Source organism: Brachycentrus maculatus, unplaced genomic scaffold, assembly GCF_059751285.1.
Source record: "Brachycentrus maculatus isolate JH-2025_06_01 unplaced genomic scaffold, ASM5975128v1 h1tg000157l, whole genome shotgun sequence".
Taxonomy (NCBI): domain Eukaryota; kingdom Metazoa; phylum Arthropoda; class Insecta; order Trichoptera; family Brachycentridae; genus Brachycentrus; species Brachycentrus maculatus.
Genome location: NW_028280910.1, coordinates 2,417,584 through 2,439,402, shown reverse-complemented (window position 1 = coordinate 2,439,402; position 21,819 = coordinate 2,417,584). Strand labels below are relative to the sequence as shown.

At 32.4% G+C, this 21,819-nt stretch overlaps 2 protein-coding genes across 2 annotated transcripts; one reads left to right on the top strand and one right to left on the bottom strand.

The window, feature by feature from the left end:
- Positions 1–42: 42 nt before the first annotated feature.
- On the bottom strand, positions 43–1,808 carry LOC148308600 (bis(5'-nucleosyl)-tetraphosphatase [asymmetrical]-like). The gene is made up of 2 exons (XM_088261523.1): positions 1,480–1,808; positions 43–917 (listed from the first exon to the last, which is right to left on the bottom strand). Exons 1-2 carry the CDS (start codon positions 1,586–1,588, stop codon positions 598–600), a joined length of 429 nt encoding a protein of 142 aa, XP_088117649.1. The 5' UTR covers positions 1,589–1,808; the 3' UTR covers positions 43–597.
- Positions 1,809–2,942: 1,134 nt separating this feature from the next.
- On the top strand, positions 2,943–10,303 carry LOC148308599 (GTP-binding protein Rit2-like). Its single transcript, XM_088261486.1, has 5 exons — positions 2,943–3,428; positions 4,440–4,513; positions 5,285–5,476; positions 7,047–7,184; positions 7,890–10,303. The coding sequence occupies exons 1-5, from the start codon at positions 3,296–3,298 to the stop codon at positions 8,004–8,006; spliced, it is 654 nt and encodes a 217-aa protein (XP_088117612.1). The 5' UTR covers positions 2,943–3,295; the 3' UTR covers positions 8,007–10,303.
- Positions 10,304–21,819: the final 11,516 nt, after the last annotated feature.

Here is a 21,819-nt window from a genome sequence, read left to right as displayed (position 1 = left end):
GTAATTTCTATGGATGCTATATCAATAAAATAAAACAATTGAAAAAATCAACTCTTTTTTATTAATAGATAACAGTAAAAAAAAGTATGTAATTTATTTGGTTGAATATGTTTTTAGGAAAACTTTTTGGTAATTGTGATCATCTCATTCACGCGTCTCCTCGCTAAAGTATTTGAAGTGCTTAATCATGCCAAGTTTTCCGGGGCCTTTCTCTGCTTCTATTTTCAGCTATATTTGCCTCATAGATTTGTTTTACTGTTCTTTCCTCATTCATCTAACATGTCCACACCATCTCAACACACCTTTCTTGCATTTTTTCATCACTTTACATGCCTGCAACATTCACCATTCTACCCATGATTGACAACCACACTACCCAAATTTTTGGAACTCCTACACATGTAAATCATCAATCTCATGACACTGTACATGTGACTTCACTGGAACCATCTATGCTTGGATTGAGAAAGCTTTTATTTAGCAGAGAACCTTTTGTTTGGATGTAGCAAGATCCTATGTGGATTATTTACTATACTAGGACGGTTGAAAACGGTTGAAAACGGCTGAAAACATGATTTTCAATTTTTATGATAATTATTATTTTGAAATGATTCGATTAACGTGTATGTTAAAATCGTCCAGTAAACCGTTAAAGTCTTCATATTTCGATAGTACTTTAGCTTCATCTAGCCCGAGCCACTTGAAGTCGGTGTGTTCGTCGGAAAGTCTGACAGCCTTGGCTGGATCCTTGAGTTTTGCCAGCCAGTAAACTACTTCCTTGGGGTTTCCTCTAACATTATACCTCAGGGTTTTGTTAATATCCTTGTAAATCTCCAGATCGCTCTCTAGGAGTCCCGATTCCTCTTCAGTTTCCCGTAAAGCTGTCGCCCAGTCTGATTCCCCGGGATCGACGTGTCCTAAAACAAAAATTGAATTGACTAATAGTGTCGTCATTAACTTTGTTACATGATAATTACTCCAATGATTTAGTTTACCTTAAAAATTTAATTAGTTTCAAATCACCTGTTGATAGGTCTGCTCCCCTAGTAGTATTTACAATTTAAAAAGTAATAATTTGAACTAAGTTCATTAAATCACAGGAGATTGAATTGATCACATTTCTTGGATTTTTATAACTGCCAAGATGCATTTTTCTGGGTTATAATGGATCCATTCACTCCTGATGTTGGATACCTTTCATTACAAAATTATAATAATAGTTTATTATTATACATTTTTAAAATTAATTGAATAAAAATGGTGAATGTTATCTATACAGTGATTGCTAAAACTAGCCAATGGCAGGTCATTACGAATACAGACATTACAAAAATAGCAAGGTGAAAATTTGACAGCTCCTCAAATGTCCCCGTCAAATGCTATTGCTATTGCCATTTTCAGTGAATTTTTCCCGATAGAGATAACTTAATTATAATAATACTGATAACAAATTTATGTAACCAAAAATTTAAATTTTACCTTTCGGTGGGGTCCAATGAAAGTCCTCGTATGAAGCTTTCAATAATAAATATTGAGTTGCGTTTTCAAAGTATCTAAAAACTACAAGCCCAGCTGCCTTTTTTAACATTTTGATGTATGGTTTTCCGATGTGGGTATCGCACTAAATTTTAAAATATGAATGAAATAAAATTAATTAAACGCAGATTTTTAAATTCGTTAAACGATCTAATAACTCGAATAAACAAAATGAAAATATGGTCAATTTGTCATTCAGTCAGTGAACTTCAAAAGAAAAACTCGGAAAAATCAACTAGCGGCAAGTGACAAATGTGCCAAAATGTCAAAGCAACCATAGACAAAATGCAACTGTCAAGTGGTCAAATAAGTAACATAAGGTGGTTCCACAACTGTTTATTTATCATACAAAATATGGTACCTGCTTAGATTTTATATTGTGATCAAATACAGCAGAACCTCTCATAACGAGTAATTCGCAAAGCGAGTAAAATAAAAGGTGAAAAAGTTGCTCCCTTAACGAGCAACGTTTCGCATAACGAGGAAGGGCAAGTCTCTTTTTCACGAGATTCTCTTGTGAATCACTTCTGCAATATAATGGGACTAAGGCTAACTGATTTCGCGAGGTAGATAATAATGATATTGAAGAGCTTGTGAAAGAGTACAGCCAAGAGCTTACCACCGAAAAGCTTATGGAGTTGCATCGTGTTTCACAGTAAGAAATTATGGAGAAGAGTTTAATGGAGGCGGAGGAAGTAGTAGAGCAACAATCTTCTAGCACAATAAGAGAAATGCCAATGCATGGAAAACTGTTGAATCGTACATTAAGAAGCATCACCCTAGTAAAAAGGTGGCTATTCGTGCTACAAATTTATTTAATGAAAATGTTGTGACACATTTTCGCCAAATTTTGAAGCGCCAATAAAAAAATGACTTAAAACGGTTTTCTAGTTAAAAGGGATTAATAATTTGTCGTTAATTCATATTTTAACTGACGTTTTTTCGAATTTAAATTATATTCCAAGTTTTAACACTCCTTAAAAATCTATTTGAATAAATGTATTTTTTTAAAATGAAAAATATGCTTTCTTTCGGCCTGGAACGCATAAACGTATTTTTCATTGATTTGAATGGGAAAAAATGTTTCGCTTAGCGAGGTTTCGCTTAACGAGTAAGATGCTGGAACGAATTAAATTTGTTATGTGAGGTTCGACTGTATACACAGGCTCAAACGCTATCCAAATATAAAATAAATTGCATGATAAATTGCGCGCCTAAATCGCATATAATTTGTAGTGTGTCTATTGATATCGGCGGGTATGTATAAGAAGATGCATGAATGTGGAAGAGGCGAAAATGTTGGAAATTTTCTCTGCCTACACCTGTATGCAAAGTTCGGAAAAGAGGACGTATGGCAACCCAAAGTCTACGCATTGCAATGATTTTCTCAACAGGTAATAATGAACAAAAATGTCAAACGAAGATGTCAATCGCTCGATCAGCTGGAAGTGGCGTATTGTAAAATAAGTATTTTCATATAAAATAGCAATAATTCCATAAAAAAGCCATAAATGTGCGCTAGTATTTTCGTATTTTTATACCGCTCTTCGTGTAACTTAAGTGGGACTACAAAGCATAAGTGTTAATTGATGATATCACGCTCAGGAGGCAGCGAGAGGCGTTTCACTTTTCTTCAATGACATTTGGGAGCGAGGCGGAGCGGGCTGTTCCAAGTTGGGGAAGATCGTATTCGCGAAGGTGTCGGGGGCGGGTCCAGTAGAGTGCGGGTAGTGGAATGTAGGGGCCCGCCGGCGGGGGGATGGAGGGCGGCGTGGCGCGAGTGCCGCGCGTCTACAAGATCGTGGTGCTCGGGGACGGCGGGGTGGGCAAGTCTGCCGTCACTCTGCAGTTCGTCAGCCACAGTTTTCTGGACTACCACGACCCCACTATTGGTGAGTTCACTACAGACTGCTCCATCTACTGCTAAAATATCAGACTGCTCTAACACATTCACTATTCGTAAATTATCCGCAGACTGTTCTACCCTCGATACTGGTGAATTATCAGACTGTTCTACTCCCAGATTTGTGAACACTCGAGATGAACCGAATATTCTAATTATTAATATTGGGCGTAGTTTTATGTTACGTATTTGCCATTATTTTCACAATTTGACACACTATGCCAGCGAATGGAATCCAACCCATAGCAGCACATCACTAGACTGCTCTATTCTCTGTATTGGTCAATTATCAAGTGCTCTACTAATGAATTATCAGACTGCTCTACCCTCAGCACTGGCAAATTATCAGATCACTCAACACATTGATGCTCTAACACCCTCGTTATTGAGAAGTTATTCCACTGCTCTAATAACCTTACACAATCGCATTAGAAACGGTTTCCTGGGCCACCATAACTCCGCTCCTGATGAGATATTAGACTGCTTTATTTTTTTATTAGTGAATTATCAAACCCTTTAGCCCTTACTGGTCCAATGTCGAATCTCATTCGACATCGATTTTTTCCTCTTAGGTCCCATGTCGGATGTGATTCGACCTTAGTATTATTTATTTAAATTCCAAGCTTACATTTTTGTCACTCGTATCTATTACAACAGTATGTGGAGCAGAGGACAAAAGATTTTGTTTCCAATTGGAATGTTAACTGTCTACCTAGATTTTTTTTTTAATTTTGGGGGACCGGAAAGGGGTTAATATTTACATTTAATATATACCTGATCAATGGAAATAACTATTGATTTCATTAATAATAATTTTGGGTAGTTTACATAGCGCCGTTCTCATGAAATACTGCCTCAAGGGCAGTTATACAGTTTCAATTATTATCTGTGAATTGTCAGATTTAATTATTAAAACTGGCTGTATAGACGGCCGACGGTCTGTATAAATAAACAAGAAAAAGTGTAGTTATGTTTTGTTGTTTATTTTTGTGTATTTTAGAGGACTCGTATCAACAGCAAGCCGTGATAGATGGAGAGCCGGCGCACCTTGATATTCTCGACACTGCAGGACAGGTACTGCAAAAATTAAAATTCTACTTCCCAAAACCTCCTGATTATTAATTATCATTTATTCTAAAAATGCTGAATTCTTAGATTGACAGTTTTAAAAATGAATACAAAAGATTTTTTCCATATTTCAGCTTTTTGTTTATTTTTATATTTATGATTTTTAGTTTGTATTTTTGAAATTTTGAAGTTGCAATGGAATGAATTATCTATCGAGTAGGTCCTTCCGCAATTGCTACTCCACACTTGTAATAAATAATCTTCTTCGGCGATTAAAATAGCCATGGTTATATTGTGTGTGAAAATTAAATACCTATGATTTTTTATTTAGAGTGAATTCACAATGTCGGAATGCGCGAGTGATATTTGCAAAATATGTCAACTCCAAAATGTAATACTAAACAATTTCAACAAAACTTCAAATATTTGGAAACTAAATATTTCAATAAACTCCCTAAAGAAATTAAAAAAAATAAAACATAAAAATTCTTAAGAAAAAATTAATGCCCATTACATATAAATCTTAAAAAATATAAAAAAAGACTATTATACCATTAATTATATAAAAAATTAAGCCTTGAGTGTAAGTCCCTCTCCAAGCACAAGAGCTCAGTCTCTTTTTTGGAGAGGCACAGCGAATCAACTATAAGTTTGCCATATGTTTAAATGTTTAGAAATTGTATTATGTTGTACTTAAAAATGTAACTATATTAAATAAATACAAATATTAATAAATGTATTTGTTTAATCTCTAATTGCACGCTTAAACGTGTCAAGGTGGAGTTCACGGCCATGCGCGACCAGTACATGCGCGGGGGGGAGGGGTTCCTGATCTGCTACTCCGTGACTGATCGCCAGAGCTTCCGGGAGGCGGCTGAGTACCGGCGCCTCATCGCCCGCAGCCGCCCGCACGAGGACATCCCCCTCGTCCTGGTGGCCAACAAGCGGGACCTGCACAACTTGCGCAAGGTATTTATTCAAGTATAAAAAAACAGCTCGGTAGATGTGTTTCTACAGCTATACAAAAAACACATTATCCTCTCACTACTCGACTGATGTAACTAACTTGCTAGCAATGCCTTGTCTCTGTGGACCACGTATTATGTATATCATCTTAACCCTTTGCACTCGAATGGCGACAATATCGTAGTCATACAGGAGAAAGTGACCAAGTGCATTGTTTTACAAAAACGTGATCATTGACTATTTGATATCTTACGAGATTAATATTCCCCTAAAAAAAATCCCAAAGGATTTTAAACTTGAAAGTATAATATATTGACTTGTTAAAAATGACTAACTGCATTGATGTTTATTTTCTTTGCCAAGCAAAAGTGACTTAAACGGCCCTCCTGAACATTTGACGTTTTGTTAGTTGGTCACTTTCTCCTGTACGACTACAATATGTCGACATGGTAAATTCCCCAGTAAATCGGTCGGCGACTATATGTCGCCACTATGTACCGTTATGTTGTTTAAATAATAAAAGGCCGGGATACGTACTAACGCAGGTACACTTCTGTCCCGCCAGTTGCTCAAGGTCCTCGCTAGCATTGAGTCACTTAAAGTTTGTGAAATTTTTAGTAGATCAGTTTGTAGGGGACTTTGGGCAGATTCCAAGTAGGCCGTCTACTCCTTAAACTGAGGTCCGCCTGGATGGCAAACTACTAAACTAATGTTTTGCATATAGGATCAAAAAGTGACTGTGGTTTGCTCACGGAGGGACAAAAATTGGCAAAGGCTTGAGACTTATGAGTTTTGTGACACTTGTCCTGGGCAGCCTAGGATGCATTTGGGCGATTTTTTTGTTAGATACCATACATTGAATATATAAAATAGTAACCAATTGACTTTTTTTTTCTTAAATAAACCATTTTAAACACTTATGTAATAATACCCATTTCCAGGTTTTTTTTGTATTTTTTTCTAAAATCAACTATTTTTGTGCAAATTTGCAAAAAAATACACTCGAGTTACTGGTATGTCATACAAAAAAAAGTCTCGAGTGCAAAGGGTTGATACCTTTCTATAAGGGTAAGTTTATTATCTGCTGATTGATGAAAAAAAAAAACAAAAAAATTATCAACTCTCCCGGTGACAAACTAAAATTTGATTTTTATTCAAGTAGTATTTTTACCTATCCGCCTCAGTGGTGTCATGGTTAGCATGTTTAGCTACCGTGCTGGAGGTCCTTGGTTCAATTCCCAGGGAGGGAGAGAAAATAAATAAAAGTGATTTTACACTATAATAAATATTAATTTAATATTACCCTGGACTGGTCCCTGAAGGGCAGGAGTGATCTTGCCTTCATGTAAGTAAATAATCAAGATAACACTGCATCGGTACGATGCAGTGCCCTAAGCACTATTGGGTGGGGATAAGGGTTAGAAGGAAGTAGAATAAGTATTTTTACCTAGCCTTTGTTTTTTTTTTTTTTGTAGTTTTTTTTTTATTGAAATTTTTGATTTTCTCATTTAAATTTTAGAATTTGTAATTTTTAAAACTAGCAAAATGTCATGTAATATTGGTATTCAATCAGGTGACCGTCGAAGAGGGCCGGCAGTTGGCGACACAATTGGGTTGTCCATTCTTCGAGACGTCAGCGGCTCTCCGTCACTACATAGATGACGCTTTCCATGCGCTGGTCAGGGAGATTCGGCGAAAAGACAATAGACACGTTAGTTGAATTTTGAATAATATTTTTTATGCGATGAACATTATATTGCGATACCGTCTAAAATTTAAATATTACTGCCCAACAATCATTGTAACAATTCAACAATTAACAATTCAACAATTAAATTTTATTCAACAACAAAAAATTTAAATAAACATAACAAACAATATTCAAGGCGTATATATTAAAAGTAAGCAAGAAGACTTAAAGGTGTAGAAGAATCCCGCTTCGGAAAACTCCTTCGGACACATGGAACAGATCAATATCCAATGTGATATTGTTCAACATAGAGGTAGCTCTTCCTACAGGCATAACCATCGGCAGGTTGGTCCTGTGTATAGGAATGTGAAACAATCTATGTCGACGCTGTCTTAGGTAACTATCGGGAACATACAGACCAATATTCCGGATAATTTCAGGATTATCGATCATACCACGCAACAACTGATAAAAATGCGTAATCAAATACACATTCCTTCTAGTCTCTAAACTATTGTAGCCAAGCATACCCTTGAGAAACTGGGTCGGGTAGAGCCGAGGATAATAGCCGTACTCTCTCATGTAGAGATACCTCAGAAACTTCTTTTGGACTTTCTCTATCATAAGAGAGTACTTAAGTACTGTAGCGCAGTATGTCTAAGGTTGCCGCGGTAGGTATTAGATCTAGGGGAAAAAATAATCATATTTGTCGTTTTTTCTCATTAGGGTGGTGGGCGTCGTCGCTGGCGGCGTCTGCGCAGCATTCTGGCCCTGGTGTTCCGCTGGAAGCCCCGCCGCGCGCCCCCCGCCCCCTCCCCCTCGCCGTCGCGCGGCTTGCCCTGACCGCTGTCCCCGCCCACTCCCCTCATCCGCCACTTCCCCATCCCCATCTACTCTTGAACTCCCGGGAGCGTCACCCGTCCGACCCTTTCTCTTTCTGGGGCATTATCGCTGTAAGGGGTTTGGGATACTATAATTTGCCTCAATTAACCTTTTGACTGTCGGTGTGTATTAACACTTTTAGTCCCGGCATGTAAATTAGTGAACCTACCCCTGTTCCCAGCCCATCTTGAGGAACTGTGGTTTTTCAGTGCGAATGCCTTTAAAATAAAAAAGATCTTAAAGATAACATCGATAAGTTCTGAAGGTTTGATCCTTTGCAAAAAATATGCATTAAAAAAGATACCATCTTATACTGTTAGATGGTAGACATATACGCAAACAAATGTACTGAGCTCGGAAAAAAACAAGGAATAATCCGAGCCCGGGGTTCGCCAATTTATTTTTTTTCCCTTGGAATTTTATTTTTTAATAAAACACTAGCCCCAGACCTGGGGCTAGTGTTTATATGGCTATGCTCAAATCCAAACGGTGAATTTTCAGCAATATTGTCATCTCTTTGCTTATCATAATGATCCCGTGAGATGTCTTTACATATTTCAACATCGATACTCAATAGCTACTGACCTTGATTAGAAATATATGCATTAAGTTGTATGTGTAAACACGTGTAACTTTGAATGGCCGGTATTGCGAACACAGACACATATTAATTCAAAGCGCTCGGCACTTAAAAGGTTAAAAATTTCCTGTGAATTTCCGGTGTTGCTCCAGATGTGTATAGCTCGCCAGCTGTCAGATTTGAGGGAAGTGGACTTGCCGCTTCAAAAAAGGTAAAACGTTTACCGTGATTGAAAATGATTATTATCGTTAGATAAAATGGGGAAGGGTGTGTGTACCTGAAACAACATTTCGATGCAATAAAACGCAGTGGGCTGATACTATCATAATTGTGTTATAAATATTTATCATATTGCAGATTGCTGCGACAATTGCGAGTTTAAAAGTAATCGAATGGATTGAAAAAAAGTTATTAATTAGGCATTCATTTAAAAAAAATGCCTAATGTAACAAGAGTCGGCAATAATTTCTCGCAATTGAAAATATATTTATTGATAATATATAGTGACCCTACTATACATATACCTTGATTCGCAATAATGTTACGTAGATGTACGTGAATGGTAGAATGTAGATCAAAAAGTTTTGGATCTCAGAATACTTGATATTTTAATGTGCCAAACGATCAACGGTTACCATTTTAAATTTTTACAAACATTTGTGCGATTGGAGAAATTTTTTTGTTCATTCATTTGTGCGGAATATTCGTAACCAATATTGTGGGATCCAAATGCTGGTTAGAAATGTGTATATCATTAGAAACCCCAATAATGTGAGACCAAATTAGCGTATTAATAATAAGAATTTTGAAAAAAGTATTGAAATAGTGATTAATTTTGAAGAAAATATATATGTATATTGCAATATTAATTTTAATCAATATGTATTTTGACTAGTGCAGTATTAGCTGATAGTATTGTTTACTGTAACACTAGTTCACTATTTAACTTTGTTAATGTTATACAAAGGTATTGTTGAAATATGTTTAAAGTTATATCTGAATGAATGATTAATTGGTTTCCATACAGTATATAAGATCAGTCAAACCATGTCGCTATGTCAGCCTTTGTTTAAAATGGTATTTAATTTTATTGTGTTAAAAAATTTAAGCGGGTATTCCATATAATATTTATTCACATTCCCATTCGAGCAAAATTACAGATTTAAGTTCAGTTTACAGTTTCGTTTATATAAAAGCTATTATAATAACTTTGTTTTAACCTTTTGATGTCTTATTATAACTTAATTATAATCCCTACCATTGTTAATGGAACATCACAAAGTCAGTGCTCCATATATTGATTTATTTTTCAATCAAAACAAATCATTTCTGAATTAAAACTTAATTGCTAAAGTCCCTGCGAATGGGCGGAATGTGAATGACCCTCTATTAGGTGCAATAGCTCGTACTTCTCTCCTCTAAGCACATGCCCCAGATAGGACACCTCACAGACTTTGATATCCGTCAGCAGCTGTCTTCCTACTCTTGCTCTTTGGAGCACATTCACGTTTCTGACCGTATCAGTCCATGGAATTGATGTGCTTATAAATAAATAAATTTATTAGAAAACCAAACTAAAAAACATGACATTCCATCCATTCGAAGTCATCTTTAAAGATCAAAGACGTGTTTTTTGCTGTAAAAACTTAATTTTTATGTAAAAATAAAGAAGTAAAAACTTCCAGAAAAAAGTTGCACTCTCAAAGCGCTTCATAACTACATAAATAAGATTTTAGTACTTAAATTTTGCTTGAATGGGGATGATGTCGACCCTTTTTTGGCTAAAATTTTTAAATTCCAGTTGGGTAAAGGTTACTTTGTTTCAGAAAATGTGCACAAAATAAATATTCGCATGATCTTTTAATAAAAATAGCACGGTTTGGAGTGATGTGAGAGCGCCCCAAGGATTGCTGCAATAACAAAGCAATCTTTACCTTACTCATGTTCACTATGTTTTGGCGGGATAGGGTCGATATATTCTACGCAAAATAATGGCATTCTTCCATAGAAAAATTAATTTACTTACATTGTATAATATAATATATACATTGACTTGTAAGTATGCAATATGATTTAACAAAGTTTGGGATACAAGCTATCTTAAAGAGAGCTAATTTTACAGGAGTGGTAAAAAAATATTAAAATTGTTAAAAGTCAACACAAAATTATCTTTGTTCATTGAGTGTGTATTCACATATTTTGATTCTTGTAAAATTTTCTGTTGCTGAAAGAGCTTGTATTACAATTAGCAATATAATTGACGATATGTAAAATAATGGCGCAGTTCTTCTAAATTAACAATAATATTTTACTAGATTTATATTATCCACTGACACTTCGTGATGGAATTGCATTTTTAATTTATTATTAGATTAAAACCAATATTTTTAGCTTTTCCACTTTTTTATTTGACCAGCGACCGGGTTTCGTCGTTACCGACATCATCAGACTGGTGAGAGGCTTTACAAATTTGTATGTTATATATAAAAGAAGGCAGGAGTTGATAACCATGATTTGATATAATTTTATGAGAAATTAATTTAATTTTAGTGAATTTAAGTATTGTATGATATTTTAAATATTTTTTTTATAAAGGTTTTTTGTATAGAAAGCACGATTTTATATAAAGTTAAAATAGATTTGTATTTTTTGTAAATGAATTTTTACATAATTTATACATAATTTAAATTCATTTACAAAAAATACAAATCTATTTTTACTTTATATAAAATCGTGCTTTCTATACAAAAAACCTTTATAAAAAAAATATTTAAAATATCATACAATACTTAAATTCACTAAAATTAAATTAATTTCTCATAAAATTATATCAAATCATGGTTATCAACTCCTGCCTTCTTTTATATATAACATACAAATTTGTAAAGCCTCTCACCAGTCTGATGATGTCGGTAACGACGAAACCCGGTCGCTGGTCAAATAAAAAAGTGGAAAAGCTAAAAATATTGGTTTTAATCTAATAATAAATTAATAATATTTTACATTAAAAATGTAAAAAAATTAACAATACTCAAATCTGAAAAATATATTATATTATATTATTATAAATTAATAATTTATTTATTTTTATATGACATAATTGTTTAGTATTATTAAATATTTGTGATTATTATATCATTACACAAGGGAGTGGCGTAGGGGAGATGTTTGTTGTATTATCATTGATTGTTTCAAACAACATGATAAGTAGACATAGGTAGGTAGATATTCCTTTAGAGAATTCTGTTCTAAACGAGGTGATGTATGTAATAAAATACATATTATTTCGATCGACAGATGTACATGTGACATCTGCGAATCATAGTTATTAATGGACATAGTTCTGCGGAAAGGTAATTTTGATAATACTAATAATTACCCATCAATAATAATTGAACGAGGTTTTTTAAACAATATTTTAATTTAATATTCTACTGTGATTCGTTTGTTTAATATGACACATCTAGGGTAATAAGCCTTACCAATTACCCTGTATCAAAATTACATAGTTCGAGAAAATTAGATTCTAATAGAGAAACTTATTGCATGTGAAATCCTTCCACTACTTAGCCAACAAATATTATATTTTAAGGATCATTTATTTAAATACTAGTGATCAACATTTAGTGCTCATTTTTACATACACTTTTTGCATAACTGTGTCCAACGTATTCACTAGTTGTTTAGTAAAGGAGATCCTGTAGATCCTTACTGTACAGGGGTTATTGTAAAAATGAGAATTAGTATATTAAACCTTATTTGCCTGGTTGTTAATATTATTTTTAGTTCAACTTGTATGTGGTATGTACGGGGAGCCCATTTTTTCCAAATATAAATCCAGAATGGAAACAGGATATATCGTTTTATTATTTTTTTGAAAAAACAGACTTCTTTCGAAACAGTAATTTTTTGTAGTACATAGTATTAATATGAATCAAAACAGGATTTATAGCTCTACCGAATTGATTTATTTTTGTCAAAGCTGTTTTGCCTTGCGTGGGCAAATATATAATGACAATTAAATATTGTATTATATTATTCTCAATATTATTAATATTTAAAGCATTTACTTTGTGGTTAGTCATTTTTACTTATTAATTTTTTTACAAAAATGTTAATAAAATTAGTATATAACCACTCACCGAGATTTTTACGTCTACCGGTTTCGAGACGTACCCGTCTCTTCGTCAGGACAATCACTTACGCAGCATGCAAACAATACTACCCTTCACCACCATAGCACCATTTACACACTCAAAACTAAATGGTGCTATGGTGGTGAAGGGTAGTATTGTTTGCATGCTGTGTTAGTGATTGTCCTGACGAAGAGACGGGTACGTCTCGAAACCGGTAGACGTAAAAATCTCGGTGAGTGGTTATATACTAATTTTATTAACATTTTTGTAAAAAATAAATAAGTAATTGTATTATATTGTGCATACATCCACGTCTATGTGAGTTTTTTTGTTTACATTATAAATTAATATTTGTATCATAAAATAACAAAAAAAAATCAATGTAATCATAAAAATTATAAATAAATAACCCAAAAAACTATCAGGATCAAATATTTACATATTAGATACATAGCCAAAGAGAGACATTCCGAATGATATTGGCAGGACAAGTATGTGTGTGGGAAAGTGTTAGAGCAACAAGCAGCATCCGCTGATGGTAAAACGTATTGGATTAGTCTGTTTGTCTCCAAACACGCATTACGCTAATTTTCCAAGTCCAAACCACAGTTTTATTAGCATTTTTAGATAAATAAAGATATCTGGGATCCCCGAGTACGTACGCAAGTTGATCTAGTGAATTACACGATGGCTGTTACATGGATTGTCCCAATTGTGTTCAGACCGTTGGTGTTATTTTGTATTCGGCTTTTTTAATGGAAACGTTTAGATAATGATGTATACAAACATGTTGATGTCTTCCCACTATGGATATTAATGCAATCCCGAGTAATGTTCCACCGTAATGATAAGTTTAGAATTAAGTATTTCAAAGTATCTATCTTTGCCCCTGTTTTAGATATTTGTGATAAGAGTATCGTGTTTTTAATGATTGTTATATAAACATTTAGCAATATGAAATCCTCTATCCATATATCCATATCTTGTGTGCAATGGAAACCATTTTGTAATGCATTTAATATCACATTCTCTATATAATATATAATCTCAAATATTACAAATTTAATATATGTACTCGAGTCTGATCTACAGAAACACTATTTAGGAGGTGATTTTCGATTTTTAAATATTTTTTTACATCTAATTTGTAATTGTCTACTGTTTGGTTAATCTTCAATAAATGAAATATTGCGATAGGTTGATGTTTCAATACATTTAGTTTTGTAAGGTAATTACTGGTTTCATTGCTTCTGCGACATTGTATGACGATGCAACTGGTAATTGCCTACAAAACTAAAGCGTGAACTCATTATTTGATCAATCTTATTTATATTACAACTTCCACCAAGATTTTCGATAAACTAATTTACACATTTTGTATAAAATGAATATATAAGTTTAATAAAAACCGTCAGATATTTTTTATAAATTTTTCAAATTTGGCACTTTGGCACAAATTTCACTGAACAATTGATGCTATGTAAAGCAGTAACCTACTAAGTGTTTTCTGTAGTCACGACTGTATTCAATAGGTGTGTTAATATGACCTTTTATCTACTATTATATGCATATGACTAATAACTTCTTTCTATTTTGTACATTCAATATTACAAAACATTTTTTATCATTGAAAATTGACAGCCATTTTGACAAGACTAACCTAACCTAACCTGGATATCAACTCCTTTGTTAGGCTAGTTCGGGATTAGTAAGAATGGTTGCTAATGGAACGTAATATTTTTATATTAATTTATATCTTATTTTTGTATGTATTTTGTTTTATTTCAATTTTGTTTGATAAGTTGATAAATTGACCCATTGAAATTGATTTTTTTATAAATGGTATTTGAAAACTCATAGTTACAAGAAATACTTTGTATATAAATGGCATAACATTGTATATACTTGTTATTTAAAAAAAATAGCAACAGAAATGCTTCAATAACTTTTTTGTATGAATTTTTGTTGTTAGATTTTCCACTAAAGGAATATTTCATAATATCTGAAAAAGATCTGAAGGTATGCACAAAAATCTAGGTGTTTTACAGTTTTTACCTCCCTTGTAATTTGTTTATAAAATGGCTTATGAAATATTGCTTCATCATAAGCGTTTAATATTAGATATTTGACTCCATGTTAAAATTTTCCTTATAGAAAATTGTACAGTATTTGGGTAAAAGCTATCATTGCAAATATGAGATAATAATACCATGTATAAAAATAATCTGAAGAAAAATATTGATTGTTACTGTATACCGATTTGTTTGAGTGAATATAAACTGCACTGCGTTACCGCAACTTTTCCAAAGGAAATGTTATATATGCAATAGGCGCAAACACTAAGTGTTCGCTATGTTTACACTGTCAAAGCAGATCAATGTTGATCACTTTGAATTATTGCACGCTTCAAGTATGAGGATGTATCTACTATTTTTATTTATTGAATTTGCATTTACTTCATACAATTCCATACGATTAATTTAAATCTATGATTTTATTGAATTTATTTTACTGAGTTTTGCCTTGCCATTATCTGTGTGAAAAAAAACGTTTTCACATATTTAAGTACAAAATAACTTTAATGCAGCATATTGAACATTATAAAATAAAAGCTAAATTATACATCATAAATGACTTAAAACAAAAAAATAATAACGATACAGCAGTCACGTGTGGATACTAGTTACAGTCGCGTGGTGTGGTTAATTTTTGCCATCAAATAAGTACGCAACCTAATGTTGCTTTTTATAAATTTTAAGATTCGAATCACCAAAACTCTAGTCTCTTAAAATAAGATTTCATTGTCAATATTCTCAAGATATAATGACATGAAATTAGTATTGTTTAATTTAAAAAAAAAATATTTATGTTAGACTAGGTTTTTACATTTCTTGCATTTATTTGTCGACAATCACTACACTGTAAGGAAACTCAAAGCATTCGGTTATCCCTTTTATCTTAATGTAACAGTTATTCCTTAGTGCTAAATAATTTTCTAAATCTATTGAATAGCTAAACATATATATTCAAAAATATCATCTATTTCTAATGTTTATGAAGAGAACTTCTAAATATGCAATTCTGGCACTTTTACTAGGTTTTGAAAACAGCTATCTTAGTGCTAGTTTCAAATGGTTTACAATACATTTTTTTACAGTATTGAGTTTTAATCAAACGAATGATGAGTGAAGCCCTACTACAATTGTTTAAGAATAATTAGTAGTATTAGTCCGCCATTAATGTACATTAAATTTATTTTACGGACCATCATATATTTGGTAATGGTTTGAAAAAGTAAAGGTTTTTTTGGGTGTCAATCTGTCAGCAAAATCAAGCAGAAATGGCGGATGTGAAATTATTTCTGCAAAAAGAATGTGCAGTACCATTGTACTACCTTTATTGTTAATGCCATGGTTTTATTCCATTTACATGCATAAAATTCCCTTTTCAATAAACTCTTCTGAAATATTACATTCTCTGTTATTTTGTTATGTACAATAATTAATAATATATGCATCCACATGCATCCCTATACTTTTTGTTTTTTATTATTTCTTCTGGGATTAAAGTAATGATTCAAATTCCAAACATTTTATATACCGTAGAACGGGGCTACTTGAATTTTGATGTGTTACTTGAGCCCAGTACAAAAAAATATTTAGATCGTGGTATCGATCGAAATATCACCTGTCAGGAAAATAATGAATCATGTCGATACGTTCATTATTGTAGAACAAATACAGATTTTTTTTTTTGTACTTGGCTCAAGTAACACATCAAAGTTCAAGTAGCCCCGTTCTAAGGTACCACAAATTTTTAGTAGAAATAATGACAAGAATATGACTAACCGTCGCATAGCTATACGCAGGGGCAGGCAGAGAAGATAGTATGCCACACTTCACTGTGTTATGCATCTCTTCATACCGATTATTCCAACTTCTAACCTGTCTACACCCAAGTATTTAAAGTATTTGATTGTGCCAAGCTTTCTTTTACTTCTATTTGAAACTACATTCGCCTCATATATTTTACTCTTCTTTCCTCACTCATTAATTCCACATGTCCAAATCATCTTTACACAGGTTTTTATTTATAATATATATCTCAGCCTTCTGGTTTTCATATTTCATTATCATTTCATATAACATGTATCATACATTGTTTTGCTGCTTATTCATCTGGGTGATTGCATTTTGACTGTATTCAGCCTACTTTCAACATTCTTTTGCCAACTCCATGCTTTATTTCATATGTTAGGGTTGGTACCAGAATTTGTGCACTGTTAGTTTAGCTTCCAACAATATGAAAAGCTATATATCTATATAGCTTTTCATATGCATCTGCGTAACATACAACAATATGAAATATATCTCATAAAAATGTAACTGCCTATTGAGGGATGTCCCGGAGTAGATTTGAGATATAATTTTTCTATATTGTTGTAATCATTTCTTTTATAATTATTTTTAACATACACCCATTTAATTCGGAGTTGTTATATCATTATGTACAGATAAGGTATATCTTATAATTTCACTACCAACATATATTTTTTCAATTTTGATATATTATATTCTACCAAATGCTCATCTTTGACCACTTACAACCTACCTCTTATTGTTCGCCTTTCTTGCTACATACCTATATATGTGTAATAATAATAAAAATATTAGCTTTGTAAGAAAATGCAGCTATTTTATTAAAATCTATTTGCTTCTTTTTCAAACTAATCTCTACTCAACTCAATTTTAAAAGTGCATAAAAGATCGAGTGCTTTTTTATATGTTTAAATGATCGCAGGCACGTAAAAATGAGAATTTTCCAAAGGATAAATAATTTGAAATAAACGCAATAATCATCATGGCAATTTTAAATTTATTTCCGCTTCAATTAAAAAATAAATAAAATGCAATGCTTTATTTGAAGGCAATTAATATATATTTATTTGTTATTATAACAATAAATTCTTATTACTTATCTTTGGATTGGTTAAAAATATCAACATTTATAAGTATATTTATTTATTTTGATGTCAATTTAAATCTGGTAAGCCGAGTCAACTACACCCCTTTTTACATTGTTTGAAAAAATATTGACATTTAAAAACCTAAAGCGCAGTACCAGCAAATACTAGGTAATAACAACAGGAGCTAGTTTTGAAAAAATTGTACTTGTATATGTGTATTTGGTTTATTCGACAGTTTGATAATGCCCTCATAAGGCAAAAATAAATAAATCCAGTAGTTTCAAAAATCAACTTTAATTTTCATTGATAATTGTTGATCATGGAAAACTAGTTTGATAAATAGTCAATATCACATTAAATATAAAGCCTTTTCCATTCCTCTCTCAAATATGCTTTTTTATTAACTACGCAATCCATTCTAGACAGAATGACTTGTGCCATGTAACAAAACAATAAAATTTTGAATAATAATAATAATACAAAACAATCACTCAATAAAAAATCAATGTTGTGGCTTATTATAAATTTGGACAAATGGTGGGTGATAATTTGGAGAAAGGATGTGGGAAGATATTTAGGGATGAGTCGGGTTTGACCCCCATTAGAGGAGATGAGCATCTCCAATGGGACATCCGGACATCACATGGTCAATAGTTTAATACTTAGTAGAAGCTCTTACTGCGCTTTAGGTTCTGTACAGCAGGATAAATGTTTTGATTATTTTTGTATGCATTCTGAAAGTTTTACTGTAAACAGACTCGGGCAGTACTCCAGTTTCCGTATTCAACCGCAATCACTTACAAATATCTTTTTTATATAAATGTTTAAATACCAATCCTTCAATCTTCACATTGTGGCCTAAATAGTATGCATACTCTGAAAAAAAAAGCAATAAAATTGTAATAAATCTTTTATATTATAATATGTCCATGTATGTGTATGTTTATGTATGTGTATATGTTGCTAAACTAAACTTATTGATATTTTTGTAAGTATTTCTGTTTCTCGGTTATTATATGGTGCCATTTAACGTATTGTAATTTGAATTGCATCGCAGTGTCCGTCATCAGCTGATGAAAGCTGTGATGTGGTCTGAAACACCCGTGAGAAATGCAAACGATCTATACATTTTACTGATGACCCTTGTTTAATATATCACAAATTAAATAATAATTTAACATTTAAAAAACGACAAATAATGTTTTTAAAATGTTAAAAATTCTCAAAAGAACAGCGGTTTTCTTAAACGTACGTAATTTTGAATAAGCTAGGACTGTGGTAATTGATTTTTTGTAATGATTTGGGTTAAGGAGAATTTTCTGGAAATCAATCAATAAACGAAACAATATCATATGCACAAAGAAGTCAGGATGTTAGATTTAGTATTTTGGAAGTCTTATTGAATGTTTAGTATTAATTTAACTTGTTTAGAAGTTAATAGATTTTATTATTTTAGCAAAGAAATGTTTAATAATTTATAGTGTAATCTTTTCAAGAAAACTTGTTGTCAAATAGTGTTAATTCTAAATACTGATCAAATCAATGTTTATCACATTTAAAATATAAAAATCCCTTAAGTTTAAAACCTACTGAAATGCTTCATGCATACTTTTAAATGGTAAATAGCATCAAATATTTCTCCATTCATGAAGTATGTGTAATTTGTATAAATATTTTTATTTCCGATCTAGTTGGATCGGTGAGATATTAACTCTTAGAAAGTCCAAAATATAATACTTGTTTTCGTAAAGTTTCATCTCGAAGATTTTTATTAGTGTAATTGAATAAATGATTACCTGAAAAGAAATACCAGTAACTACCAGATTAGCGAATACTTAACTTTTCTGCATATGTGAGCGATATCATGGAGATTATTGCACCAATTCACGGGTAATAGTACCAGAAACACGGACGTGTTGCCGGACCACATGATCATATTGCTGCAATATTTCGGGTAACAATGCCATGAAATTGTAGCATGTTCAAGGCTCCACTATGTCTGTATAACTGACATTTATTACAATTTAAATTCGTTCTACAATATACCAAAACGTTTCCTCCCAAACAGCGTTAACTACAAATTGCAAGTAATAATTTAAAAACGTTCTAAGAGGCGTGAGTATATGTGCAAGAAATAATTTTATAATAAGTCATGCAGAAAGTAAGAAAGCTATTTCACAATTTGAAATAATGTAATAAAAAACTTCATTCTGTAGAAGGAAGACATTGCCATTCACAATCTTCTCCCTGGAAGAAATCAAATTGTATTAAGAAAAATAACATCATTTTTTGTGGACAGATGTATTGTATGATAATTTTTGGACTTTTAATGAAGTAATCTCAATCTAGTCATAATTTATTTATTTATTGATGCATTTAAATTAGGTCTTAAGTTTTGATTTTGTGGTTAGAACCTCGATTGATAGCCTAACAATACCTTACCCTGTGTCTAAATTTACCTCTTGAAATTTTCATATCTTCTTGGTGTTTGTTGTAGAGTAATGTAAGTGAATCGTGACCCCGATGCCTAAATTTGTTCTAGAAAATAAAAGACGCAATATATCAATGCCTTCCGTATATTTGTGGGTTGAATTAAATGTTAAGCGGTTAATTGTTTCGATGTAAAATATGTCATTAGCCTTATATGGTGGAGCTGAGACCAGTAATGTAAAGGAATGTTGTTTTTGACCTTCATAAAATAATCCGTTACTTTATGCTGCATTTTGACCTCTCGGATAACAAGGAGCAACCTTATTGCCTAAACAAAATTATGTAGTTCCAAAAGAGTATATACAAGATGTTACAAATTACTTCTTTGCATACTTCATCAGTTGAAGTTTTAGTTTAATTATCGGTTATACCAACTTTAATTTTAAACTAATTTGTTTTTGCGAAATTGATCATTGAAAATTAATAAACCTATCACTTTTCATCACATTCTTTTTCGTCATTTGAAAAAAAAAGTAAATAAACCTCACATTCAGATGCAGTTTAGCTCGCAAGAACTCATCCCCGAGAGGATAATTTTACAATGATAAAGTTTTCAGCAGTTTCTTGAAGAATTTCTTTGTTGCTTTATTGTAAATAAAAAGTTATAATATTGCGGATTAACTTTCTGAAACTGCCTGACCCGTAAAGTTGTTTATTTATAATAAAGATATACTGATTCCATAATTATGATCAAATTTCTAGCTGTCTAACACAACTCTCGGTTAGACTGACGTAATAGTTGTTTCTTAAAATATTATTTGAATGTAAAAATAATATATCTACTTTCAACATATCTCAACCGATACATATTAAATATAATTGCAAAACTATCAGCTCTTGTAAAGGATTCTTTTGTAAAATCAATGAAAATGCGGTAATGGAATTTTTTTTCAAAGAATAGGACGATTTGGCACGACAGTTCTGGCGCAAAATGGACCTCATGTTGGAACGGCATGTGCCAAAATCCAGAAATCCCTGCGCCAAACCGCTCATGCCGAACTTTTCTAGAACATGTTACAATGGCATTATTTACCTCCGAAGAGTTGTCATTACGTTATTTTATGTCAGGATTAAAAAAATAGTCAAATCAATTTGGTTTGTGAGTAACTTACCTCAAACAAACTTGGTTGGTGACTATGTCTCTGAGCAAATCAAAAATAAAGTTTTCTTTACATAAGCTGGTAGGCATTGCGTACCTATTAATCATGATATTTAAAAACCATAATTGAATTGACCAATCTAATTACAATGCCCCCTTTTAATTTAAATGGTGCAAATGTGGAAAGATGGATCGATCTAGGCTACTAAAGTACATATTTATAGAGAACAAGATACGTGTTCTAGGTTACCACCCATGAGTACAAATGTAAAACATGTGTGTTGTGGAATATTGACATAATATATATATTACAAATGGGACTCAAATGTGTGTTTTTATTTAACCATCCCCCAAATGAGTAGACACCCAAGGATCTTACATAATGTAATATTTGTGAGTAAATTGGAAAAAAATGTTTTCTGGCATTTCCCAGTATCGCTCACTCAACAACGTCATATATAAAAAAACTTGATTTTTCAGGAGATCGTTTTTAAAGTTTAAAA